This window comes from Lupinus angustifolius, chromosome LG11, assembly GCF_001865875.1.
Source record: "Lupinus angustifolius cultivar Tanjil chromosome LG11, LupAngTanjil_v1.0, whole genome shotgun sequence".
Classification (NCBI taxonomy): Eukaryota; Viridiplantae; Streptophyta; class Magnoliopsida; order Fabales; family Fabaceae; genus Lupinus; species Lupinus angustifolius.
Genome location: NC_032019.1, coordinates 33,052,969 through 33,077,826, shown reverse-complemented (window position 1 = coordinate 33,077,826; position 24,858 = coordinate 33,052,969). Strand labels below are relative to the sequence as shown.

The 24,858-nt window shown below is 32.4% G+C and overlaps 1 protein-coding gene across 1 annotated transcript; it reads right to left on the bottom strand.

The window, feature by feature from the left end:
• Window positions 125-9,446, bottom strand: LOC109360828 (AMP deaminase-like). Its single transcript, XM_019605971.1, has 20 exons — window positions 8,992-9,446; window positions 7,513-7,682; window positions 7,036-7,246; window positions 6,690-6,868; window positions 6,502-6,553; window positions 6,287-6,414; window positions 5,990-6,169; window positions 5,548-5,615; window positions 5,303-5,445; window positions 4,045-4,106; window positions 3,445-3,558; window positions 2,955-3,095; window positions 2,578-2,730; window positions 2,175-2,228; window positions 1,980-2,090; window positions 1,734-1,907; window positions 1,569-1,649; window positions 1,174-1,272; window positions 716-837; window positions 125-614 (listed from the first exon to the last, which is right to left on the bottom strand). Exons 1-19 carry the CDS (start codon window positions 9,341-9,343, stop codon window positions 769-771), a joined length of 2,541 nt encoding a protein of 846 aa, XP_019461516.1. The 5' UTR covers window positions 9,344-9,446; the 3' UTR covers window positions 125-614; window positions 716-768.

Genomic DNA, 24,858 nt, shown 5'->3' with positions numbered 1-24,858 from the left:
CACAAACAATATTTATTGCAATTTGTGACAAGAAACTCAAGATCTTTGCAGAAGGCCTCAGCTCTAGGCCTATAGCATTTGGTTCCAATCATAAAATTTAGTAATGCTTATTACAGAATACATATAAATAAATTGTATATGATAAAGAATTTGTGTACATGAAAGCCAATTGTTACATAAAATGCACCATTCAGTGTCATCTTAACTCTCATACTATCTAATGCCCATTTCATCCTCAAGCATGCATGCCAAAACTGAGGCTCTTCTTCATCATTCAATGAAAGAGCACCATATAGACAAACAATAGGAATCAAAATTTGAGAGAACGAATTTCTTCTCTCTTTTAAGGGTATGGATAATATAATTATATATCTAAATGCAACATGCTTCATTTTGCTATGATCAAAATTATTTATGCTAGCCCTACGCGGCTACGCCTTGATCTATGCTCCAGCTGCAAGGCCATGTTGCATGGGATATACTATTGTATCAGGTCCATATTCTCAGAAAAATCTTGTGATGTAATCAGCATTAGTTATTACAAGGCTCACCATTAAATAGGTTCTCAGATGCCATCCCTGATGCTGAGTGGGCATGTGAAATTCATTATCAAGCTACAAGGGGGGAATATGTTCAATCAATCATCTATGGATGAAGTGAGAAATAGCACAAGTGTATACACACAAAAGAAGAAAAGAAACAAAGGAAATAGAACCTGTTTACAACTCTAATATTTCAAATATGGATGAAGTGAATGCCTCAGGCATATTATTTGTCTATATCTTCCGGAATGATGGCTTTGCCCAAATAAACCTGTTGCATCTCGTCTCTCCAAATCTGCAAGCACAGCAGTCATACTATGATATTCCATTTCGGCTCAACACATCACATGATGATGAAAATATTGTCTATAATGTCAATCAAAAAGAAAGTGTAACACGTCTACAATTTTAGTTGCTCATGCTCGTTGGTGCTTTAAATAGTGGAAACAATTCTAAACCTGCAGGCTGTAACTTTGGTGCTTGAAGTACCAAAATTCATTGTTTATATAGCATATCTCAAATTAAACATGAAAATGAATCAAGCGTAAAATATTAAATTCAGAATCGAATGATAAAATAGAAGCAGAGAACAAGTTATATATGGTAGTTTAATCACTTATTGAACCCATACCATGTCTCGGAATTCCAACCGGATGTGAGGGACATTTGTTCTGTGAATGTCATTTCCATTTGGCCCTCTCTTGTAATACTCCTTGCCAATCCAATGTGACTGAGACAAGAAAAACTGGTCAGTAGAGTGCAAAATATATAAAAATAAAATAAATTGCATCAGTATAAACATGATTCTAGTAATTACCCAGTTTGGATTCAGTCCCTATTATTTTCAACTTCACCATAATAACAAAAACATTAAATTGTACGTATACTGCAGTTATGAACTATTATAGTAATATAGTTCAATACTCTATCTTCTCTCCTAGATATAAATAATAAACTTATAGTAGGTTGAAGAAAATAACAAACTTGTCAGTCACAATAGAGGGAGCAAAGTCCAGATGAGCTTACCTTTAAGGCATGTGAGAAACCTGATTGATAAACTGAGTTACGGGCAATCTCACACAAATCACATGCACTCAACTTCCATACCTGTAGAGGAAGAATTATGTCCTTACTGTCAGTATTATATGTTTAAATGCAGCACACACACTCAGATAGAGGGGGAGATCTTACAGAAGCAGCTATGCTATATTCCTCAACCAGTGGTTCCTTTGTTAAGTGAATTTGGAGTGGATCATCAGTAGAGAGTGAAACATTCAAACCCCGTGAGAAGAACACTGGTAAAGGATTCCGATGGTAGTCTAAGAATAGAGAGTTATTGCTAAGAGGAGACATTGCAAGCCCAATCTGACATATTCCACAATCAATTAGTCATTGCAAATATCACAGCTTATAACTCAGTTGTAAAATGGAGCATACCTGAGCAAGATAATACAAATATTGAAGCACAGGAGACTTCCTCAAATTAATTCCGTGTGCAATGTTATGAGTCGTAAGAAAGGTTGCAGCAAGGTGGTCAATATCACCAGCCTAAATACAATATGATGCATCAACTACCCAATCACACAACAATTAACAAATATCCAAAGAAAGAAACTATACTCCAATATGTACCTCTCCAGAGTGAGGACGGAATTTGATTGTTGTCATTCCTTTTGATTCACGAAGCTGAAAAGTATTTATATTCAATCAAACTTTAGTACATCAATGAATTCATGAATCAGATAATAGTTATGAAGTAAGAAGAGGAGAAATATTGGTATACACATATAAGGCATATGGTTGACTGGGTAACGACGCAAGCAATGCATAGAATATACAGAGTGATGGTCTTCAGATTATATGATAGAGGAAAATCTTATGACTACATAGTACATGGCTAGGAAGAAACCCACCCCTTATTTTTCATTTTAACTGTTTCCCCTTAGCAACAAAGAGTGTTGTTTTCTTTGGTGGTGAAGTGAATATCTAAACAAAACTTGACAAAAGTATAAAGTGGTGTTCAAGAAACAGTTACCTTGTTTAAGGTGTAGAGGTTTGCATAGCAATAATAGACATAATATGAAAATGCCGGATTGAATACGTTAGTCCATTGAGCCGGTGTAGGCATGTGTTTTGTTGGCCTTCTTTCAGGTTTGCTTTCGTCATCCACCAAATCCAACCCAACAACCTAAAAATAAATATTTAAACATGGTTGATCAAATATGTGCACACTGCACAGTTAAACCATTTTTTGTGGGGATGTTGGTGCAATGCATATTAGTAGACAATCACATGCCATTACAAGTTTAATAAATGTACAGGGCAAAGAATGCAATCCTGCCATCAGCAGTCAATACAAGTAACCAGAAACTCCTAGCCTTCTACAATATAGTAATTGAAATAATAACAAACCTGTTTCAGGAAAACATGAAGCTGAGGATGTGAATCAGGGTCCACAGTAACCTCAAAAAGTGGAATGAAGATGTTGTCAAGGATGTTCTGGAATGAGGTCACAATTCCCATTTCTTTGTAAACATTGTACAACCTTGGAAGCTGCAAGATAAATTTGAAGAGAACAAATATCAACGACCAAGATTATGTGATAATATCCTAGGTGTACTAATTTCTTCAACAAAAAATGACTGTATCACACTTACTGAAAAAGTAATGGTGGTCGTTGTGTGTTTTTCAATAATCAGAACTTACACGCTTCATAGTTCATCTAATGTTCTTCGCATGATCCATGAACTGCGAGTAACTTACGACTATTGAAAAACACACTACACTATGCAATTTCTACAGCAAAATAGGGCAAAATGGGAAAAGTATTACAAAGGGTAATGAACAAATGTTTTATTCATTACTACCAAGTGAAATTGAGAAGCAAGTAACTAGAAAATACCTGAATCAACCAAACAACATTCTCGCTGTATAATTCATTATTTACTATCCAACTAGCTAGTTGGTCCCACTCACTTTGCTTTCTACCATATATTGATAGTCTATACTCAGCCATCTGTTAATAAAAATAGGTAGGGAAATACACAAGTTAACAATCATCTAGGGCTGGGTGGCTGACTTCTGAAGGTATTAATACGCACACACAAGTAACAATCAAGAAATGGAAAACCGTTACATAAATCCTAAATAAATTATTTTACCTCCCATCATAAAAATAAAAATTGAATGCCTTGTCTGATAAAAATTATTATTGGTTTGACAAAGGTTCAATTGTTCAAAGCGATAATGAAGGATCACTATAAATACAATCCTCACATGTGAATTTCAACACCACTTTAGTACTAAACAAAGAAAAAAGGGAAAACTGAGGTATTAACTTAGATAAAGTAGCAAAGTAGTAAAGTGGTCCATCATGATTGTTAATGTATGAGGCCAAAAGGCACAAATATGACAGACCAACACGAAAAATTAAAAGTGTCTTGCTAGAATTTTATGTATTCTAACACCACAGGAAAATATATACAAGGACTCAGGAAAGCACCTGATATTTACTGGCTTCAAGATCAGAAAACACCTGCTTTGTCAGTTCACCAAGGAAACGACCTATCAGAGCAACACAATAGTATGAGCACATGTTAGTAAAAGATGATCTGGAATTGAAGAGGATAATTTAACACAGGTAATAAAAGAAATCACTGGAAAGGGCTGTGACATTTTGACCACAGCAACCTCAGGTTATTCATGTGTAGGTTTATTTCTTTGTTGTTTCTTCCAATACTTTATTAAGCATTAACTCAAAACTGCCAGTTGCTTTAAAAAATATAATCTTAAATCAGCTTTCAGAGGTTGACTCGCTACTTCAAATTAAAATTAAAAAATCCAGACATCATTAAATATATAAAGGGGTGTTTGTTTTTCTCTCGGTTTTTATTTGTTTCTTGACTATTCTCATTTTCAGTTGAGACATTTTTCGTCATAATTACAAAAACATATTTGCACTATGTTCCCTGTTTTCTAGCTTCTGTGAAGGAAATGATGAAAACTGGAATCTTGTTTATAATTGAGTGGAAACTGACTTGAATGGAAGAAAAAAATGTCCTAAAAAATTTTCAACCAATCTCACCCTCCCTCAAGAGCTGTCAACATTAATTACAGAACTAAATCTTGACGTTTGAAGAACCAACAGCACTTCATTTCCTAAACAAGTTAATGATATAATCCTTTTTTTAAATGGTTGATATAATCCTTCATAATACTAAAATGAGGCATATCCACCCTATGTAAAATAATGTTTAGCTTCTCTCATAACATAATGTAACTTGTCGCTGAAGGTGCAAGATATTGTTAGGAATCCACAATGGAAATGGAGAACGAAAACTGTATTATTGAGTCTTGACAAAAAAAGGAGAACGGTCTCCTTCCAAAGGTTACCCTTTACAACTGAGCATAAGCTCTGTTCAACTAACCAAATCAAAATGAATGCCTTCTTCCTATTCGTATACAGTTTCACCTATTTGATTATCAATCCTGGTTACTCTAACTGCCAGCCGAACTAACTCAAACCCTCATTAAACAACTGTCCAGATTCTAGAAAAAGTATGTTCATTTTCTGGCAGAAAATTTCCGATTCTATTGCAATATAAGCAAGCAGATGGAGTTGTCTGAAAAGTTAACAGACCTCACAATGCCATGTACAATTTTCTTTTAAAAAATATTTGAAAACTTTTCAGAGAAAGAAACTACTAGGCAAGAGACTCCACCATTTCCCTCTTACTCCCACCCCCAAAAAACAACCTTACCTTGAATGAGATTCTCCTGCTTTAGGAATATCTCCCTGAGCCTGCTTTGACCACAAGGATTGTACTTGAGATTGAATTTGTCAAATCGATGAAATGTACTCTTGTCAGCATGAACATCCAAAAGGTCAACATTAAGGTCATATCTGTTTCAAAGATAATTAAAATAATTGTTAATTCAATTTATTGCCAACCAAACTAAAGAAAAAAGTATTAACTATAGTAGAAATTACAAAGAAGATCATTACCCAGTCAAATCCAGACTCTCAAAAACTTCTTTCAAGGTCAGATACGTCCCGTCTCGAAATATTACAACCTGAATAAAGTAAAAATTATACAAGGTTTTTTATAAGCATCCGATGTATAACACCCTACTATATAATTCACCTAAATCTGTCACCAAAAGCATATAACATTTTTTTAATAATGCATATCATATTGACTTCTCATTTGATGGCCATGAATTTGATTACAAATTCACAATAAATCAATTATTTGAGTATCCTGAAGACCTGAACGTTACAACTTACAAGCATCCCAAGTTTGATTAGATTTATTTATCCAGTAGAACAACCTTACAATATAACTATTTTTCATCTTGAAAATGAATTTGTAACAGGAAGATTTGCTTAAAACATAAATAAAGCAAGCCATGCAATAACACAGTGATAAACAGATCCAACTTCTCACCTCATCAGGCTCTTTCCTTAACTTTGACTTTATAAACCTTAAGAGATGTTTCTGATTCATGCATGCTGAGTGGTGGACATGTGTATCAACTTTCCTGACATTGTAGAAGTCTCGATGTGGAGCACTTTTCTGGGCGAGAAATTCCCTATCCGCGTTTAGCATCAAATGAAGATTGAATTTCTGAATACATACACAAATTGACAATTGTCAAGCAGCAAGGTAAACTTATCCAATAATTGAAATAAAAGCATATGTTGCACTTTATCACTTAAAATAAAAAAATAAACATGTAATTACTTGTTCTAGAAGATTAAGACGATAATGGCATAAAGTTCTTATATTCCCCGCTGCTATGACTCGGAGCACGTGATGGAGGTCAGTGAAAAAGGTAGTTGCATCTGCAACAGGGAAAAGCTCCTCGTTTGCTGCGGATAAGAAGCAAATTTGAATGAGAATTATATCCAGGATGGTAAAGATACAGCTGCTTAAAGCAGCAATTCTGAGTTACTTACAGTCTTTATTTGGATATACATGAATAACTCCATCTTGCATTTCAAAGTAATGCTGCACCACAACAGAAATAACATTCATTTAAAGCACAAAATGGGTAAAGTTGGGATATGCATGTCTCTGCAGATGGAAAACAAGAAGAAGAAGAAGAAGAAGAAGAAGAAGATGAAGAAAATAATGAAAAACTCACATCAGACTTCCCTTCAGGAGCAAAAAAGAACGGATCTGGGTTAGGCTTTGGTGTGCAAGGATCAGATATAACTTCTTTCTCCCAGGGAGCAACTGCTTCTCTGAACAAATATCTTTTTCTCATTTCAAGACATTCTTGAAGAACCACATAGGCTTCCACTTCATCAGGAGATGGACCCTCTAAACCATCCAAAAATATATATACAACTTGCTAAATAAGTGATTTTCCACAATGCAATTGTAATCTGCAAAAGTTGATGAAGGAAGGAAGTGGACTATATGCAAGCTATGAGAAAATAAACTTGAAGCATATCATTGCTTTCAAGAGAATGAACAAAATTTATTACCGAGAGGTGTAACTTTAAGCCGAGCAAAAGTTTCATGCTCTGGCACCTTCCTAAGAATATCAGCTGCAACTGGATCAGGCTGCACACCATGCAGGTCGCCAGGAATACTATGAGAACGGATCATACTTGTTGGAGCAGTAAGTTGTATCTTGTCTCCATTAGCATTAATGTGATCAGGTAAAATCTCATATATGTTTTTACCTTCTGGTCCCTGCATACATGTTATTTCAAATTCAACATCATAGAACATTCAAAAACTTCAGTGGATAATTTGAACTGAATCCTACTATAATCAGTGCACATAAAAGGAAATGGGGGAACATGGTTAATTCCAATCCCACTGAGAAGGGGAAAGCGGAGGAGGTAACAAGGGGAGAGGGGGGCTACTTATATCATAAAAACAGGAAACATTTTTTTATAAGACACCATGTGAATGGTAAATTTATTGACAACACAGAAAGTTCATAACAGACTTACAACATCTCCATTCGTGTGCAGATATGTAGTATCCAATTTAGCATTGTCAGCAATATCGTCATCATCTGATTCTTCTACACTTTCAAAGGCGCTAGCACTTGCAACAGGAGACTTCGGAGACAGTGCTCTTAAAATATTTCTCTTCGGGGTACCAGGATGTGCAGATTTAGCTGAAAAATTATATATTTTTCCTAATCAGTAGAGTGAATTGAGATTAACCTTGCAAGTTGCAACCATATAGTTCGTGCGTTTATGTGGGTAGCACATCCAGTGAGGCTGTGCAGAAGAAAGCAAGCACACTGGCAAGTGGAAACTAAGATTGTGTGTTGTTCACTGAACAAAGAAAAATGTCTTGTAAATAAAGTGACAGCTAAAGTCACTTTGGCTGTATACTTGCACCTGAAACCAGATACTCCACTTTTGTTATTTAAAACCCACTCTAGTCTCTACTAATAGTGTTAGCTCAGGTTTCGAAACTATAGGATATTTTTTTCAGTCAATCTTTCCATTTCAGCCAAACACCACAAAAAATACACTCTTCAAAAATTCATAATCCATTTTCCTGACAATAGAGGCGAAGATGCACAAAGTGGCTAGGATTCATTAAACTTTAGAATTGAATTTTAACGTAGACTAACCTACATCAAGCAGACATTTTCACTATGGCCTCTTATACATTTTTTTTCCTAGGTAAACTTCTATTTACGTATCAAATAAACACATATATATGTACCCAAAAAATTAAACACATATATTCACATCACTGTTCCAACTTCCAAATTCTTCCTTCCATGTAAAACCTTTCAGTCAGTGATACATATTACATAACCAAAAAAGAAGGAAAGCAAAATACAATTCCAATGCCATAAAAAAGTTCAAATTCCCAATCCCTTTTAATCAACTTCAGTTTTCCCAAAAAGCATTTCAAATTGAAAAAACTCAAGTAGCATACTCTTCAAAGAAATAGCAAGACTTCTAGTGTACTATACACAAAAAACCCAAGACGCATGCATCAATCAAAAGAGTGATTTGCACACTACTTTCAAACCCCTTTTGATACAACTTCAATTATCCTAAAAAGCACTTCAAAATTGTTAAAACTAAGGGTCACTTTGTTTTAACTTTTTTCAAACACAAAAAAGTGATTATTTTTTTTATTTTTTTAAACACTTCTACCCCTTGCACATTAGTTTGGTTGGGATTTTACATAAAATTTATTAAAAAAAACTGCAGTAAGCTGAATTTCAGCTTTTTAGAGAAGCTGTATTTTCATCTTCACAAAAAGTGATTATTTTGATAAACTATATCACTTCTGACACTGGCACATTTGTTTAGTTGGGCTTACAAAAATAAGTAAAAGTTACTGAAAAAGCGAAAAATTTCAGCTTTTCAGGAAAACGCCTTTTTAGTCTAAAAAACGACCATAACACTCCAAAAAAAGTTACGAATTATTAATCAATGAGTTCATCATAGTAATACCTTCACGAAGCGTGTGCAACCGCGGCAACCCCGCCGGAATTCCTTCAACAGAATCCACTCCGCCGCCACCGTAAATCACCGTGACATCCGGCAACGACGTGGAGTTTCGCCGGTAATATCCATTCTCCCTCCTCCTCCTCGCACCATGCTTCCTCAAGTTCCTCTTCGGCGATTTAGAGTAATCATCGGCGTCAAACTTCTCATCATCATCATCGTCGACGTCACCGTCGACGGCGCGTGCGAAGTCGAGGAGGTGTGAGAGTGTCTTGCGGTGGAGGAAGTAAGCGGAGACGGCGACGGCGGAAGCTCCGACGAGTGCCGCCATTGCAAGGTGTAAAGCGTAAGCATCCATGCCTGTGAATGTTATGTTTCTCTCTCTAGAATTTTGATGTTGTTGTGTTATGTTTCTCTCTCTAGAAATTTGAAGGAACCCTACGAATCAGTGAGTGAGTGAGTGATGAGTGAACTTAGCAGCCTCAAAAACACCTTGGATTCTCTATTTATACACAAATGCATTCCTTCTACGTTTATCTTCTTTATTCTAAATATATTATCTATTTCTAGTAATAAACATAGCAATTACTAGCTTTAATTAACTCTATCTAACTAATCTTTTTTGAGATATCTGATTACTTCTTCCAATAAGTATTGTTCATAAGAATTAATTTTTTTATCTTTCGGTGGGAAGGTCAAGCCTCTTGTCCAACAGAAAAAATGGCATGTTCTGTTCGTTTTAAAATAGGCTAAGGGACGTGTTGGCGGCCTGCAAACATTGATAAGAAATATGAAATAAAAATTTAAAACAATAAAATATAAAATAAAAAAATAAAGTAATTGAAGATAATTTTTTAATTTTTTTTGAAACATTACATTACATCATAATTTATTTTATTTTTTTATTACATCACGCATGTGAGCCCCACGCATTGCCCAAAAGAAATGTTTGCAGTAGAGCAAAACGAGTTAAAATGCAAAATTTATATGTCTTGCCCGCAAAAATTTGCGGCCGACCCACAGACTTTGCTCGTTTTGCCATTTATACTTACATATATAAGTGGCAAAGGGATGGATTTGGATCCTAATGAATGTATGAAAAGTCATTCATCAATCCATATAAATTCATTTAAATTATATTTTAAATTATTCAATTTATTCATATTCAAACTTAATTTACCAATTTTAATTCATCTATGACTTCGTTTCATGGATTTAGATGGATGGATAAAGGTTTATCTTTCAATAAAATATTTTTTAAAATCACTTTCAAAAATATATTGTTTTGCAATTGTTCTACATGTAAAATTTATAATTTATATATACATTTTGAAGCACAAATTAAAAAATCAATCTTGTGTTATACTACTTTCATATATGTATTATAATCTATACTTTTTGAAGCACTCATTAAATTTATATATGATACATATTTAACAACAAACTTTTAAAATATTAACTTCATACATATGTCATATAATTGTTATTGATTTGTTTTGAAAAAGTGTTATTAACTTTTTAAAAAAGCAATTTTTTGAACTTTAAAAAATTGCAATATTCTACAAGTATGTGGCGTTTAAGACACAGTATCTAATTTTTTTAACAAATACTTATATATTAAGCACTTAAAGACAAACTTTAAATATTAAGTACATGCACGTGTCATATAATTGATATTAATTTGATTTGAAAAAATGTTTTTAACTTTTGTTTAAAAGTGGTTTTTTGAACTTAAATAATTGTAATATTCTACAAGCGCATGACGTTTAAGGTTCTGCATGTAAAGTTTCTAACAAATATTTATATATGTTATTACTTAAGGACAAACTTTTATTATTTACGACACTCACATGTCATATAATTTATCTCAATTTAATAGGAAAATCAAAGTGAGAGTGAGAAGTAATACAAGAAAGTGAGAGTTGAGATAATAAATGAAATTTAAAAATAAAGAACACCACTTTTTCCACTTTTTAATGCTTATTTTTTGGATGGATTGAATATACATTGGATATAATGGATGGCCATTCATTACTAAAATCATACATTGGATTATATACATTTAAATCTATTACCTTTAATATATGAATTTGGGTTGATTTAATTTTGTTATATTTGGATGAATTATAGATAGTTTTGACACATCTATTCACACCACTAAATTAACACTTTATTAGTTAATTGTCAATTTCATAATTCATGATATTGTGTAATTTTTAGTCTGAATTTATCTCGTGCGTCCAATTATGAACAGACCAAACAAGAGAGTAGTAGGATACAATAATAATCAAATATTATATACCACTCATTAAGAGAAACATATTTGTTTTTACAAAAAGTATGTCATTGTTATGATTGATTGAAATAATATTTAAGTTAAAGAGTATAACAGTTAAGTATTTTTTACCAATCACAACAACACAAATGGAGTGACACAACTTGTATGACAAAAGATGTGGTTCCCTCATTAAGGAGAGGACGTCTTATGTATTCCCCTCCTTAAGTGATATAGAATGACACATTTTATGGAACAATATATGTATTCCCCTCATTAAGTGAGGCTTGACATATGTGTATATGATCTTTTTGGCAAAACTAACTTGTGAGTTGTAGGTGTGAGCCTATAAGAGATAGCTAGAAGGTTGTAATTATATGAGTAGTTAATTAAGCTATTTTTTTGGTACATCGGAAATATAAAAAAACAAAGACTTTAGGATGGGATTAAGATCCATGTACATAAAGTTGAGAGTTTTTGTAGATGACATGTCCCAAATCCTAGAAAAGAAAAGAAGATTTAAACTAAATTTAGCCGAACAATATGCCAACATGTTCTCCTCTGTAAAGATATGTTGCACATGAACTTCTCAATTCATTCTAAGCAACTCAGAGATATTATGAATAGGTTGAAACAAATATTGTAAGTGACTCTACGTCTGTCTTCAGGGTGATCATGTGAATCGCCTCAAAAATATATAACCTTTATTTATCGTTTTTTTAATTGTTTATTAATCAATTTATAATTATTTACTCAAATAATTTAATAAGTAACTTTTAGTAATATTTTGATAAAAAATAGTAATTGTATACAATAATAATTAATATTGAAAGAAAATAAAGAACATCATTGGATTGGTACAATTAAGTCACTTAAAGAATGTGACTTTTACCAGAAACATGAAAATTCAAAAACATCTCATATGGCTAGTTGCAACAGTGAAATGTCCATTAGTATTATAGGCTTCTTATACTATTTGTTTTGGTTTTTACTTAGGATAGTTTCTTACTTAATGGCCATACCTTTTCTATTTACAATTATGGATTATTTTGGGTTAGTTTAGAGTTAGGTATTTCAGTTAGGATTGCCTTTATAGTAGTTGCTTGTTATTCAAGATATAACAGCTATGAGCTTCTTTGTATAAATGGGGGTCCTTCTCTCCCTTTTTGATCAATAAGAAAAGAAGAGGTAATTCAGTTTTATACAACTTTAGTTTTATGGTATCAAGAGCAAGTTCTCTACCGATGTGCAAATCCTCCCCCACAATCAATCAAGAACCAAGATCAATTCAAACTCTTCTCTTCACACACAAGGAATACAGATGGAGAATATGTCCAACCCTCAACCTGGGCAGGTAATGCAGTACAATTCTAGCTATAATGATATCCAAATTCCTATTACTTACACCCTGGAGACAGCCCAAGGGCAACCCTTGTCACTCCTCCATTAGATGGCACAAATTATGTTTCTTGGAGCAGGGCCATGAAGAGGGCCCTACGATCCATGAAAAAAATTAAAATTGTTGATGGAACCATCAATGAGCCAAAACAGGAATTTGCAAAGTATGATGCATGGGATCGTTGTAACACAATGATCCTCTCGTGGATTGCAAGGTGCATATCCCCTCAAATTGGACAAAGCATCATTTACATAGAAAACGCTTATAAGTTATGGCAAGATTTGAAAGAGATGTTCTCCAAAGGAGACCAGTTTATAATGTCTTATGCTTTACAAGAATTGCACTCCATTAGGCAAGGGGACAAAAGTATCTCAGCTTACTTCACAGATCTAAAGACTCTTTGGGAAGAATTGGAGTCCTTAAGGCCTATGCCATCATGTTCATGTTAGCCAAGATGCAATTGTGACATGGACAAGATTATGAAGAATTACAAAGACAATGAGTATGTCATCTGTTTTTTAAAGGGACTCAATGATGAATTTGGCACAACAAGGGCACAAATCTTGTTGATGGATCACTCCCTGTGATAAATAAAGCCTTTGCATTACTTCAGCAACTAGAAAGACAACAAGTTGGGGACACCTCACCAAATCCGAAGATACTATTCAATAGTACTGATAGGAAGGCTCAACCCAACATAAACAATACAAGGCAACAACAATGGAGATCCAAACCACCCATTCAAAGAGGAAGTTACACACAAGGAAGAAGCAGATGAACAACAAGAAACTACAGCAATGCAAGATAAGGTGGATCAAAGATATGTACCTTTTGTGGAAGAGAGAATCACACAATTGAAACATGCTACTTTAAGCATGGATTTCCACCTAATTCACAAGGAAGCAGATTTAGCCTAAAAAATGAATTAGTAAGCAGTGCAGTGGCAAATGACATAACACACCTTAATGGAATCATGAAAGGACAAAAAGATGAAGAAAGGAAAAGGACAAACTTCAATTTTGGTCATGAGCAATATGCACAATTAACTTCATTACTCAAGAGTGTTGTTGAGCCAATAGCTGTTGATAAGGTTGATTGCAGTCACAAAGTGAATCAGTTGAGCATGAGACCTTTTGATGCCAACCACACTAAACAAAACCAGGAAGGACATGATCTTACAGGTATCACTTCCTTTTGGATTTTGGACACATGGACAACTAATCATGTTTGTCGTGATTTGTCCATGTTTGATGCTTTTCATAGGATTAAACCCATTACTGTGAGCCTGCCAAATGGCTCTTCTGTTCAGGCAAATTATGTAGGAACAATTACTTTCTCTAAACACTTTATATTGCATGATGTCTTGTTCATGCCTGAATTTGCCTTTAATCTAATCTCTATATATAAGCTCACTGGATCCATGAAATGTAAACTAATCTTTGATGATTTACAATGTGAAATCCAGGATATGACTACCTTGAGGATGATTGGACATGATAAAGTGAGGAATAATCTATATGTGCTTAAGAAAGTAACAAATAAAAGGATTGCTTTGTGTAATAATATGAATATTGCTATGGATGTTTCTTTCTTTGGCTTATGGCATTTTAGACTAGGTCATCCTTCATCCTCTATAATGAATACCATTTGCAATGACTTTAGCTATGTTCATTTTGAATTTTGATTTAAGTAAAATCTATGATTACTGCTATATTGGCAAACAAGCCAAACTTCCCTTTCTTAATAGCATGAATAAAAGTGTTTGTTGCTTTGACTTGATTCACATGGACATATGGGGTCCAATTTCTAGCACTTCCATACATGGACATAGGTATTTTCTTACCATTGTAGATGACTATAGTAGGCACACTTAGATTTACCTAATGAGATCAAAAGGAGAGGCTAGAATCTTGATGCAACAATTTGTTAGGTTGACCAAAACACAACATGATAAAGTAGTTAAGATTATAAGGATTGATAGTGGGGTGGAATTTAACTCACCAAGGTTCTTTAGTGAATTAGGGATCATACACCAAACCTCTTGTATTGAGACGCCTCAACAAAACTCAGTTGTTGAGAGAAAACATAAACACTTGTTAAATGTGATAGAACTCTTATATTCCAATCAAGACTGCTTAAAACCTATTGGTCTTATGTTGTGTGTTATGAAGCATACTTGATAAACTGGATTCCTACACCTGCTCTAAAAAATAAGTCCCCTTATGAAGTACTGAACAAGTCCAATCCTAACTTGAGTGAACTAGAGTTTTTGGTTGTCAATACTTTGCATCTACTTTCACCTTACATAGAACCAAACTTGGTCACAGAGCTAGGAAATGTGTTTTATTAGGATACAAAAGTGAGACAAATTGGTATGTTGTCTTAGACTTTCACACTAAAGAAATTTCTATATCGACATGTGATCTTTCATGAACACATGTTTCCTTATCAATCCAAGCAGCAAGATGAGCCTAAAGTGGACAACACCTACAACAATGATTTAGGAATCCTCTTAGACACCCATACCTTTGGACCACAAAGATCCAATACCAATGGCTCTAGACCAAACCATACTAATGAAGAGAATAATTATCTTGATAGGCTCTAGACCAAAAAACATTACAGAATTGAGAAGGTCAAATATACTAAGACAACCTCCCACCTATCTGCAAGACTTTCATTGCAACTTCTACAGTCACAGTCTGATAAAATTAGACAATGTTTATCGCCATTTAAGCTTTGTTCTATCTTATAAAGCCATATCCAACTCACACCTACACCATGTCCTTAACATCATCATTTATAATGACCCTAGGCACTATAACCAGGCTATCAAAGAATCCCATTGGATACAAGCAATGCAAGAAGAGCTAAATGCTCTTGAGCTTAACAACACTTGAAGCATTGTAGATCTCCCATCTGATAAGGTTTACATAGGATCTAAGTGGGTTTACAAAATCAAGTATAAGTCTGCTGGTGCTATTAAGAGATACAAGACTAGATTAGTGGTATAACCAAACAAAGGGCGTTGTCTATTTTGACACTTTTGCCCATGTGGTAAAATTGACCACTGTTAGGATGCTTTTATCCATAGCTGCCTCACAAGGTTGGCTAATACATAAATTAAATGTAAATAATACCTTTTTGCATGGTGACTTCAATTAGGATGTGTACATGGATATTCCTCAGGGTGTTATTTGCACTGAGCCAAGTAAGGTTTGAACTTCATAAGTCCCTTTTATGGAATAAAATAGGCTGGTAGGCAACGGTATACTAAATTGTCTAATTCTTTAAAAGAACTAGGATATACATAATCTAGTCATGACCATTCCTTGTTTACTAAGAATACAAATCAATACTTCACTGCCTTTCTTATATATGTGGATGATCTAGTGTTGTCAGGTAATGATATGCATGAAATTATGTTGGTTAAGCAACACCTTGATAAGCAATTTAAGATAAAGGACCTATGTAACTTAAAGTACTTCCTAAGATTAGAAGTAGTCAGGTCCAAATCATGCATAACACTCTGTCAAAGGAAGTATGCACTTGATATTCTTTCTGATACTGGTTTTCTAGTAGCTAAACCAGTGCCAAGTCCTATGGTGAAAACACAAGGTTACACCAAGATGATACTTCTTCCTTCGAAGATCCTTATTTATATAGAAGATTGGTAGGCAAATTACTTTATTTAACAAATACTAGGCTAGATATTAGTTTTTTATCCAACAACTTAGCCAATTTATGTCACAACCTACTATTACACATTACAAAGCCTTAACTCGAGTTCTTAGATATATCAAAGGAAGTCCAGGCCAAGGGATTTTCTATTCTTCTATGTCTCCTCTGCAGCTAAAAGCATTCATTGACTCAGATTGGGCAACTTGCATTGATTCAAGGAAGTCTATAACAGGATGTTGTGTCTTTTTAGGAAGTTCACTAATCTCATGAAAGTCCAAGAAGCAGATAATAGTGGCTCGTTCATCTTCAGAAGTAGAGTATTGTGCATTAGCTACCACCTCTTATGAGATACAATGGATCACCTATCTATTGGAGAATTTCAGAATAAGCTACATCAAGCGTGTACTTCTTTACTGTGATAATGAGTTAGTCATACACATTGCAGCAAACTCAGTATTCCACGAAAGGAAAAAAAAACATATTGATATTGATTGCCACATTGTCAGATAGAGGCTTCAATCCAAACTGTTTCATCGTCTTCCTATAATTTCAGTAGATCAGATAACAGACATCCTCATAAAGGCTTTGGATTTGTCCCCTTTCAAGTTCTTATTGAGCAAGATGGGAATAGTGAATATTTATTCTCCATCTTGTGGGGGCTATTGAAAGAAAGTGAATAACATCATTGGATTGGTACAATTAAGTCAGTTAAAGAATGTGGCTTTGATCAGAAACATGAAGATTCAGAAACAACTCATATGGCTAGTTGCAGCAGTGAAATGTCCATTAGTTTTATAGGCTTCTTATACTATTTGTTTTGGTTTTTACTTAGGATAGTTTCTTACTTAATGGTTATGCCTTTTCTGTTTATGGATTATTTTGGGTTAGTTTAGAGTTAGGTATTTTAGTTAGGATTGCCTTTTATAGTAGTTGCTTGTTACTCAAGTTGTAATGGCTATAAGCTTCTTTGTATAAACGGGGGTCATTCTCTCCCTTTTTGATCAATAAGAAAAGAAGAGATAATTTAGTTTTATACAACTTTAGTTTTAATTAATTTATAGTTATTTGTTTTTTATATATAGTTAATTTATAATTATCGGTAGGTAGTTGAGTTTTGTGTAATTAAGATAATTTATCAAATATAAAAAAGAGTAAAATTGATCGATAAATGATTGAAAAACTACTTTAAAAATTCTCTTTCAGAATATTAAAAGTTCATAAATAAAAGCTACAAACTTTATTCAATCTCCATTTATCGAACAACTCTATTAGCTTATTTATTTTGTCATAAAGCTTCAAGTTATTTGAAAAGTTACAAACTCACGTTGGCAAACAATATTTTCATAATTCTTTATTGGTATTTCACATATGATATTAATGGATTAAATATTTCAACAGTATGGAATATTTTATCTTTACAACAAAAACTAAATCATAATATAGGAAGAAAAAGACTATAATTGACCTACATTATATAGAATAATATTATGATTTATTTGGTTCTAGAAAGTTTATCTTAGAGGAGGCCACACTCCGAGGCAAAGAAGATCACAAATCTTAGCATCGATTGGTCCTACAAATAGTAATAAAGTAGTATAATATTTATGTACTGTCAGCATAAAAATTTATACATAATTATTATATTATTCATTTGGATTATATTTTTGATAAGTCAAAAATAATTAAATATAAATTATAAATGATATAATAATAATAATAATAATGTATAATCCTCATATATTAGCTGTATAGGCATCAAGGATACTAGATTCAGAAGAATCAATCAATTAAAATTTAATCAGATTTTAAGCTGAAACCCAACAAGGAACAAAAATGGTGGAACACATGTCAAGTAGAGGTGGGCCATAACCAATGGAAAAAGCCAAGAAAGTGGGTACTAATGTTGCAATGCATATCTGATATTAGTGGAAAATGAAATTTGTGTCATTGTCATATCCTCCACAATTAAAAACATATGTCAAAATGAGGAACAAATATCAACTTCCTTGAACAGTGTTTTATTCCCTGTTTTAGACAGACCAAAATATATTTTTTGTTTTTTAATTTTTTTATTTATTCATGTAATAATTTTTTATTGGTTTGAGATAGAGAATGAGACACTTTAAAGACAGATGATTTTTATTCCAAAGTGAAACTCCACATGTATAAGCAAATGATTCTCTACTAATCTTAAGCTATCTTTTATGAACCATGGATATATTTTATTGGAGGTAATTTGACCAAGGTTGATTCTCCCAAATTTAATCTAAGTGCATATTTAATTTTTCATTTCAAGATTATTATTAATTAAGTTGAATTAATTAACTTCTAACAATTGATCCATGTTGTTGGTAATAATCTGGTGTAATAAGTAAAATTTCATGACAATGTGAGGGGGAATATCATTTATGAGTTTCCTTATTACAAATATTAACTGAAAATTAGAAAGCACCGTGTTGGATATTTTTTTATTTATAAAAAGACTTTTTTATTAATCAAATTATTAACTAAAAAATAAAGAAACATCCCAAATCTTGTCTAATGGAGATATCACATTTTCAATTAATAATTAATATTCACACTTTTTATGAACAAGGATCCTTCCTATTAATAGAGAGATAAATACATGTATTTTCCTTTGTTTTTAATAATAATAGTATCATTTTATTATAATTAGAAGGATAAATTTGTTATTAGAAATTGTATTTTTCTTTACTTCTTAATGCAATTGTCTCTGTATTAAAGGAGAAAATCCTAACTTATGATTTATATATATTTTACTTATAACTAGGAGATATCACATTTTAGTTAAGCAGAACACTAGCATATATGGGAGACAGGGACAAGTAAATGGCCACTAGTAAATGTCAACATGATAAGAAATATGTAGGTTTAGTGGTCCAAGGTGTACTAGATTCTAGAATGATTAAAATGTTAATGATTTTATTCAACTATACTAGTTAAGAGGTGTAACCACAAATTCTAGAATTAATTAGTTCCTTACGTATAAGGTGTCACTAGATTCCAGAATGATTAAAAGGTCAAGGGTTTTATTCCTAAAAACTATATTTGTTAAGAGATACAACCACAAATCTTGGAAGTGATTAGTTTCTTACATATAAGGTGGAAGAATACATTTAATAGTATAAAATAAACATCAGTTTCAAGCATAAAAATATATAGTAAAATTGCATCTATCACTCATTTATAAAAAAAATAACAAATCAAGAATGCTAATATATGTAGTTTATATTCTGTGTATATGGTTTTGTTGAGGCTTATTTTATGGCGAGAACTAGAGAGATAAAATATAACAAATTGTCTCCACTATTTGTAATCCATGGTGAACCACATGGTTTAGCTTTTGTTTATTCAGGTGGTTTATCATATCATATTCACCTTATCTATATTCTTTATTTATTTATTAGAAGAGTATTCTCTTATTTTATTTGATAAAGATTAATCTCTTTCCATATTTGTGGCTGTCTTTAGAGATCATTTTAAGATCTAGTAGAGTCTTAGACTACTAGATCATAACATTGTTAGTACCGAATGTATATTCTATCACATAGGAGGTAACCCTTTTGTGAAATATAGATTAGGTTGTGCCATACATTCTTGTCTCAGGACAATAATGTTATTTGTTTCACTATAAGAAAATAATAATGTTGTAGTGAGGGATGACTATGGAGTTTGGCTTTATGTGTGTTTTGGCTGGTGCAATAAACATCAATTATTATGCATCAAAGGAATAAAAGGAAATATAATTAGTTGGGTCACATAAATTAAAATATATGATGTCAATTAAATTTTTAAACATTTATTATTGTTATTTTTGCTTTGTAATAATATATGAAACAAGATTTAGTACAACAGATTTCAAACGCACAACCTTCTTCATTCCACTCCTTAAACTATTTACTCTAATCATCATCTTATGATTTCCATCAGATCTCTATGATATGATAGTATAAAAAGCCACTTTTTACACAACTAGTGCACCAAAGTTAAATTTAACAAAACATAGTAACTAGCTAGAATGCATGAAAGGGCCATTTTTTTTAAAAGACTCACTCATAGAGCTCTCGGCCATGGCAAGAGGATATTGGTTTACTGTGATATCATCACTATATTGCTTTAAATTTTAAATGTAGTAGATGTTATTTATTAAGTGAAAAGTAGGTGGCATGTGATTTTGTCTTTAAGTGGCATCACACATTATTCTATAAATATTTATACCTCCTAATAAATTAATAAATTCTATAAAAAAATCTTCATTCATGAACCTCAAACTTTATCTATAAATAAATCTCATAACCTACCCTACCTTTATATTTCATTTATTCTTCTCTTATCTCATCTTCTTAATGTTTCTTCTCGCCACAAAGGAGTTCAATTTCAAAAACTGGTCAATTTTTATGATTTGTCCATACAGTTACAAATTCCAATAAAGATAGTATATATATTTTTTGGGGTATAATTACATATTACATGTCTATTAACATGGTTAAGAACACAAATGTTACTTGTATATTCAGATGGTTAAAAACACATACATTATTTGTGCATTCATATTGTTAAAGAACAAACATATGACCTATATATTTTAACGGTTAAAAACACATATATTATCTTTACATTTGCATTGTTAAGAACACTCATATTATATGTGCATTCACATAGTTAAAATTACTTGTACATTTGTATTGTTAAGAACATATTTATTATCAATGCAATTACAATTTTATAAAATGATTAAATGTTAATATTATTATTACATTATTAAATGTTATTATTATTAAATAATATATTAGATAATGAATAATAAGTAGGGGTGTACTTTTATCTTATATGAAATGATGTACATTAACAAAATGAAGTTTTTTAGGAGGGAAAGTTTTCGTAGAAAAATATTTTGAACTATATTTTAGTATTTGGTTAATATTGTATTAGGCTAGTTTTAGTGATTTTAGTTAGTTTTACATGTATACTTTCATTGTAAACTACCGCTCATTCAATTCAATATGATGATGAGAAATATTATTCAATTCAATAAAACTATGATTCCACTCTTTCTCATTCTTTCTCATTCTTTCTTCTTCTTCTTCTTCAAGCTTTAAGCTTTTCTTATCTTTCTCATTCATGAATGTCTCATCTTTCTTGTTCATCAAAAAGATTTGTTAATGCCTCCTACCATTTTAACATGCTATCAGAGTGTAATTATTATTTTGGTAGCTGCCGCTTATGGCTCCATCTTCCAAAATTCAACAAAGAATCATCGTCATTCTCAATGAGCCACACATGTGAAACAACAACTTTTTTGCAAGAAGTTCATGAATCTACTAGAGGAAGACTTTGGTATTCTGTTATTGATCATTTCATCCTGAACTTTCTTGGCCTAAAAAAAGGCTCTATTCCAAGGCCATCATATCAAGCTTCATACTCTACTTCAAATTGAGTCTCTAATGTAATGGACGAAGGCGGCCAATTATTGAAGATTATCTACAGATTGTAAATGGCCAAAAATGTTGGATTTCTTTGAAGTACATTGTTTTCATTCTTGATCATGTTTCCAATGAAGCATTGCATTTCAAGATTCTAACTCTTTCTTGTGCAAGACTTTCTAAAGCATTCATTTTGTTGTTGCTACACTTTCGATCATATTTTTTACTGCTCAAGACAACAATAACCATTCTTTTAAAGCCTTCCAAATCAAGTTCAAATTGTTATAGTTGGTTCAATTTCTTTTCTTGCCCTTCTTGTACATGAAAGCTTTAAAGCTTTGGGCTATGATTTTACTAAAGATGAATTCTCCATCACTTACTCCCCCAATTATTTCTTTTCTTTACTACTCTATTTTATTTACCATTATCTCATTAAACTCACAACATTATGGTGGGTAATTTTTGTTAGATATTTCGTGATGATTGGTGAAATATCAATCCTAGGATATTGAATATCACGATTCTCACACATATATATAAAACAAGAATACAATGTCATACCTGAATCCATGTTCTCTGATCTACTCATTTAATATACCTTTTGAGAGAATTTGTATGATGATCTTCCTCAATCAAATCCTGAATTCCTTTTGGGACCTTCATTTTCTTTTTGATGGGGAGATGTGAAAACTATTTGTGATTTAGTATCTTGGGGACCATAATTGTTCCTTATGCGTTAACTTATTATAATGTTCCTATTATCCCCTATAGGCTAACCGTTTGGGTATCCACTCATTAAGTCCATATTTGTTATCAGTTTCAGAAGTCTTACATGTTGTTAGTAATTAGATCACTTGTTTTGTAACCCAAAATAAATAGCTGATATAATTGTATCAAATATATGATGTTTACCTTAATTAGAAATTACGAATTTCTAACAATCTCCCACTTGGGCTTCATATTTTCCTGAAACAATTATATCACATATTCTTTAGGCGCGCATCCATATGCTATTTGTATTTAGACTTCTCCTTAATACAGTCTGGTTCATCTCATATATCAACTACAGAACCACTGCAGCCTTCATCACATTCAAACGTGACTCTACCACGATGATCACCATATTAATATACTTAATGACATAGATCAAATATGAATGAGTGACATGGAAATTTCATGCAATGTGATCTCAAAACATGTTTATTTCCAACTGGTTCTTATTTATTCTTTAATGAGATCAATCCAAAGTCTTTAATTGCAACACAATATTTACAATACACAAGTTCAAAATAGAACAATAAACCATTAACTTTATTATACATAAAACTATATATGATGCCAAAGTAAATCATAAAACATATAGACTCCCACTGAATTAAGTTATCCTGAGGAGCAATACTCATATGAGCAATATGCTCATGAAAGACTTTAGGTACCAAACCCTTAGTCAGTGAATCAACTAGCACAAAATTTGTCCATATATGTTAATTTGTCTATTTTGGACACTTTCTTTAACAACAAGAAACTTGATGTCAATCAAATTTGACTTTGTAGAACTCCTATTATTGTTGGAGTAAAGAACCACAAGCTTAGTGTCATAATAAATTCTTGGTGGTCTTTTAATACCATCGACCACAATAAGCCAATGACAAAATTTCCGCAACCATATACCATGGTCTGATGTTTCAAAACAAACCATGAACTCTGCAACCATGGTTGAAGGAGATATGAGCGTCTGTTTAGCAGACTTCCAAGAGATAACACCTTCAGCCAAGATAAACATATATCCAGAGGTGGAGTGTCTGTTGTCTAGACACTCAAAAATCGGAGTCAGAGTATCCCATGATCTCTAAATTCTCAAACATCCGATAAGTGAATATGTACTCCTTTGTTTTCTTTAAGTAACATATAACACGTTTGAGTGCATTCTAGTGATGCATTACATGATTGCTCATATATATTCCCAAAACTTCCACGACAAACGATATGTCAGGACGCGTGCAAACTTGAGCATACATTAGACTTCCTATTGTAGATGCATAAGGAATCTTTTGCATCTCCTATCTTTCAAGGTCATTTTTGGGGCACTGTTCGATACTAAACTTGTCTACCTTAGCAATAGGTATATCCTCTGGTTTACTTTCTTTCATGTCAAATCTATCAAAGACTTTATCTATATAGCTTTCTTGTGACAACCTAAGGTATTAAGAGATCATTGGATATTAAGAGATCATTCTCAAGGTATCCTGCACAATGTAGAAGATAAAAAATTTGGGTTGCTATAATCCAAGATTTTATAGCTTTAACCCAAATTTTTAGAAGATAGAAAATTTGAAGCATCATGCACAATGTAGGCATTGACAAATCTTTTTGATGAACAAGAAAGATGAGACATTCATGAATGAGAAAGATAAGAAATGCTTAAAGCTTGAAGAATAAGAAAGAATGAGAAAGAATGGAATCATAGCTTTATTGAATTGAATAATATTTCTCCTCATCATATTGAATTGAATGAGCGGTAGTTTACAATGAAAGTAAACTATATATACATGTAAAACTAACTAAAACCACTAAAATTAACTCTAACTATAATTAGCCTAATACAATATTAATCCAATACTAAAATATAGTTAAAAATATATTTGGGTTGCTGTAATTTGATTTATCCCAACTTTCAAATGTAAGTTTAATTTTTTTTTTCTCTGCTTAGAATTATAATGAAAATATTCCTTTGAATGGTGGTGTTGGCTAAGTTTAAGAACTCATGTGATTAAAATGCAGAAGAACATTAGCATAAGAAAATAATATCCCATGAATAGATTCTAGATTTGACATTGGCCTTAACAGTAGACAAAGAAACATTAAGGAATGTGTTGGTGGATGAAGAATCAAATTCTCTATCTAGTTGGAATCCAAAATTGGGTTGCTTAGAAGATAAAAAAGAACATGGCCAAGATGAACATTTTTTGAGCATTATTCTTTATGCTGAAAATGTTCTCTCTTGAACAATTATTTTTCTAGGCTTAATACATATAAATTATTTCATGATACATGACCATTTATGTTGACCACAT

Excerpts from the sequence above, each read along its gene's own strand:
- LOC109360828 (XM_019605971.1), bottom strand. The coding sequence starts at position 9,343 with ATGGATGCTTACGCTTTACACCTTGCAATGGCGGCACTCGTCGGAGCT. Across the intron at positions 7,247-7,512 it reads TGCACACGAATGGAGATGTT|GGACCAGAAGGTAAAAACAT; the intron begins GTAAGTCTGTTA and ends ACATGTATGCAG. Across the intron at positions 6,554-6,689 it reads CTCCTGAAGGGAAGTCTGAT|CATTACTTTGAAATGCAAGA; the intron begins GTGAGTTTTTCA and ends GTTGTGGTGCAG.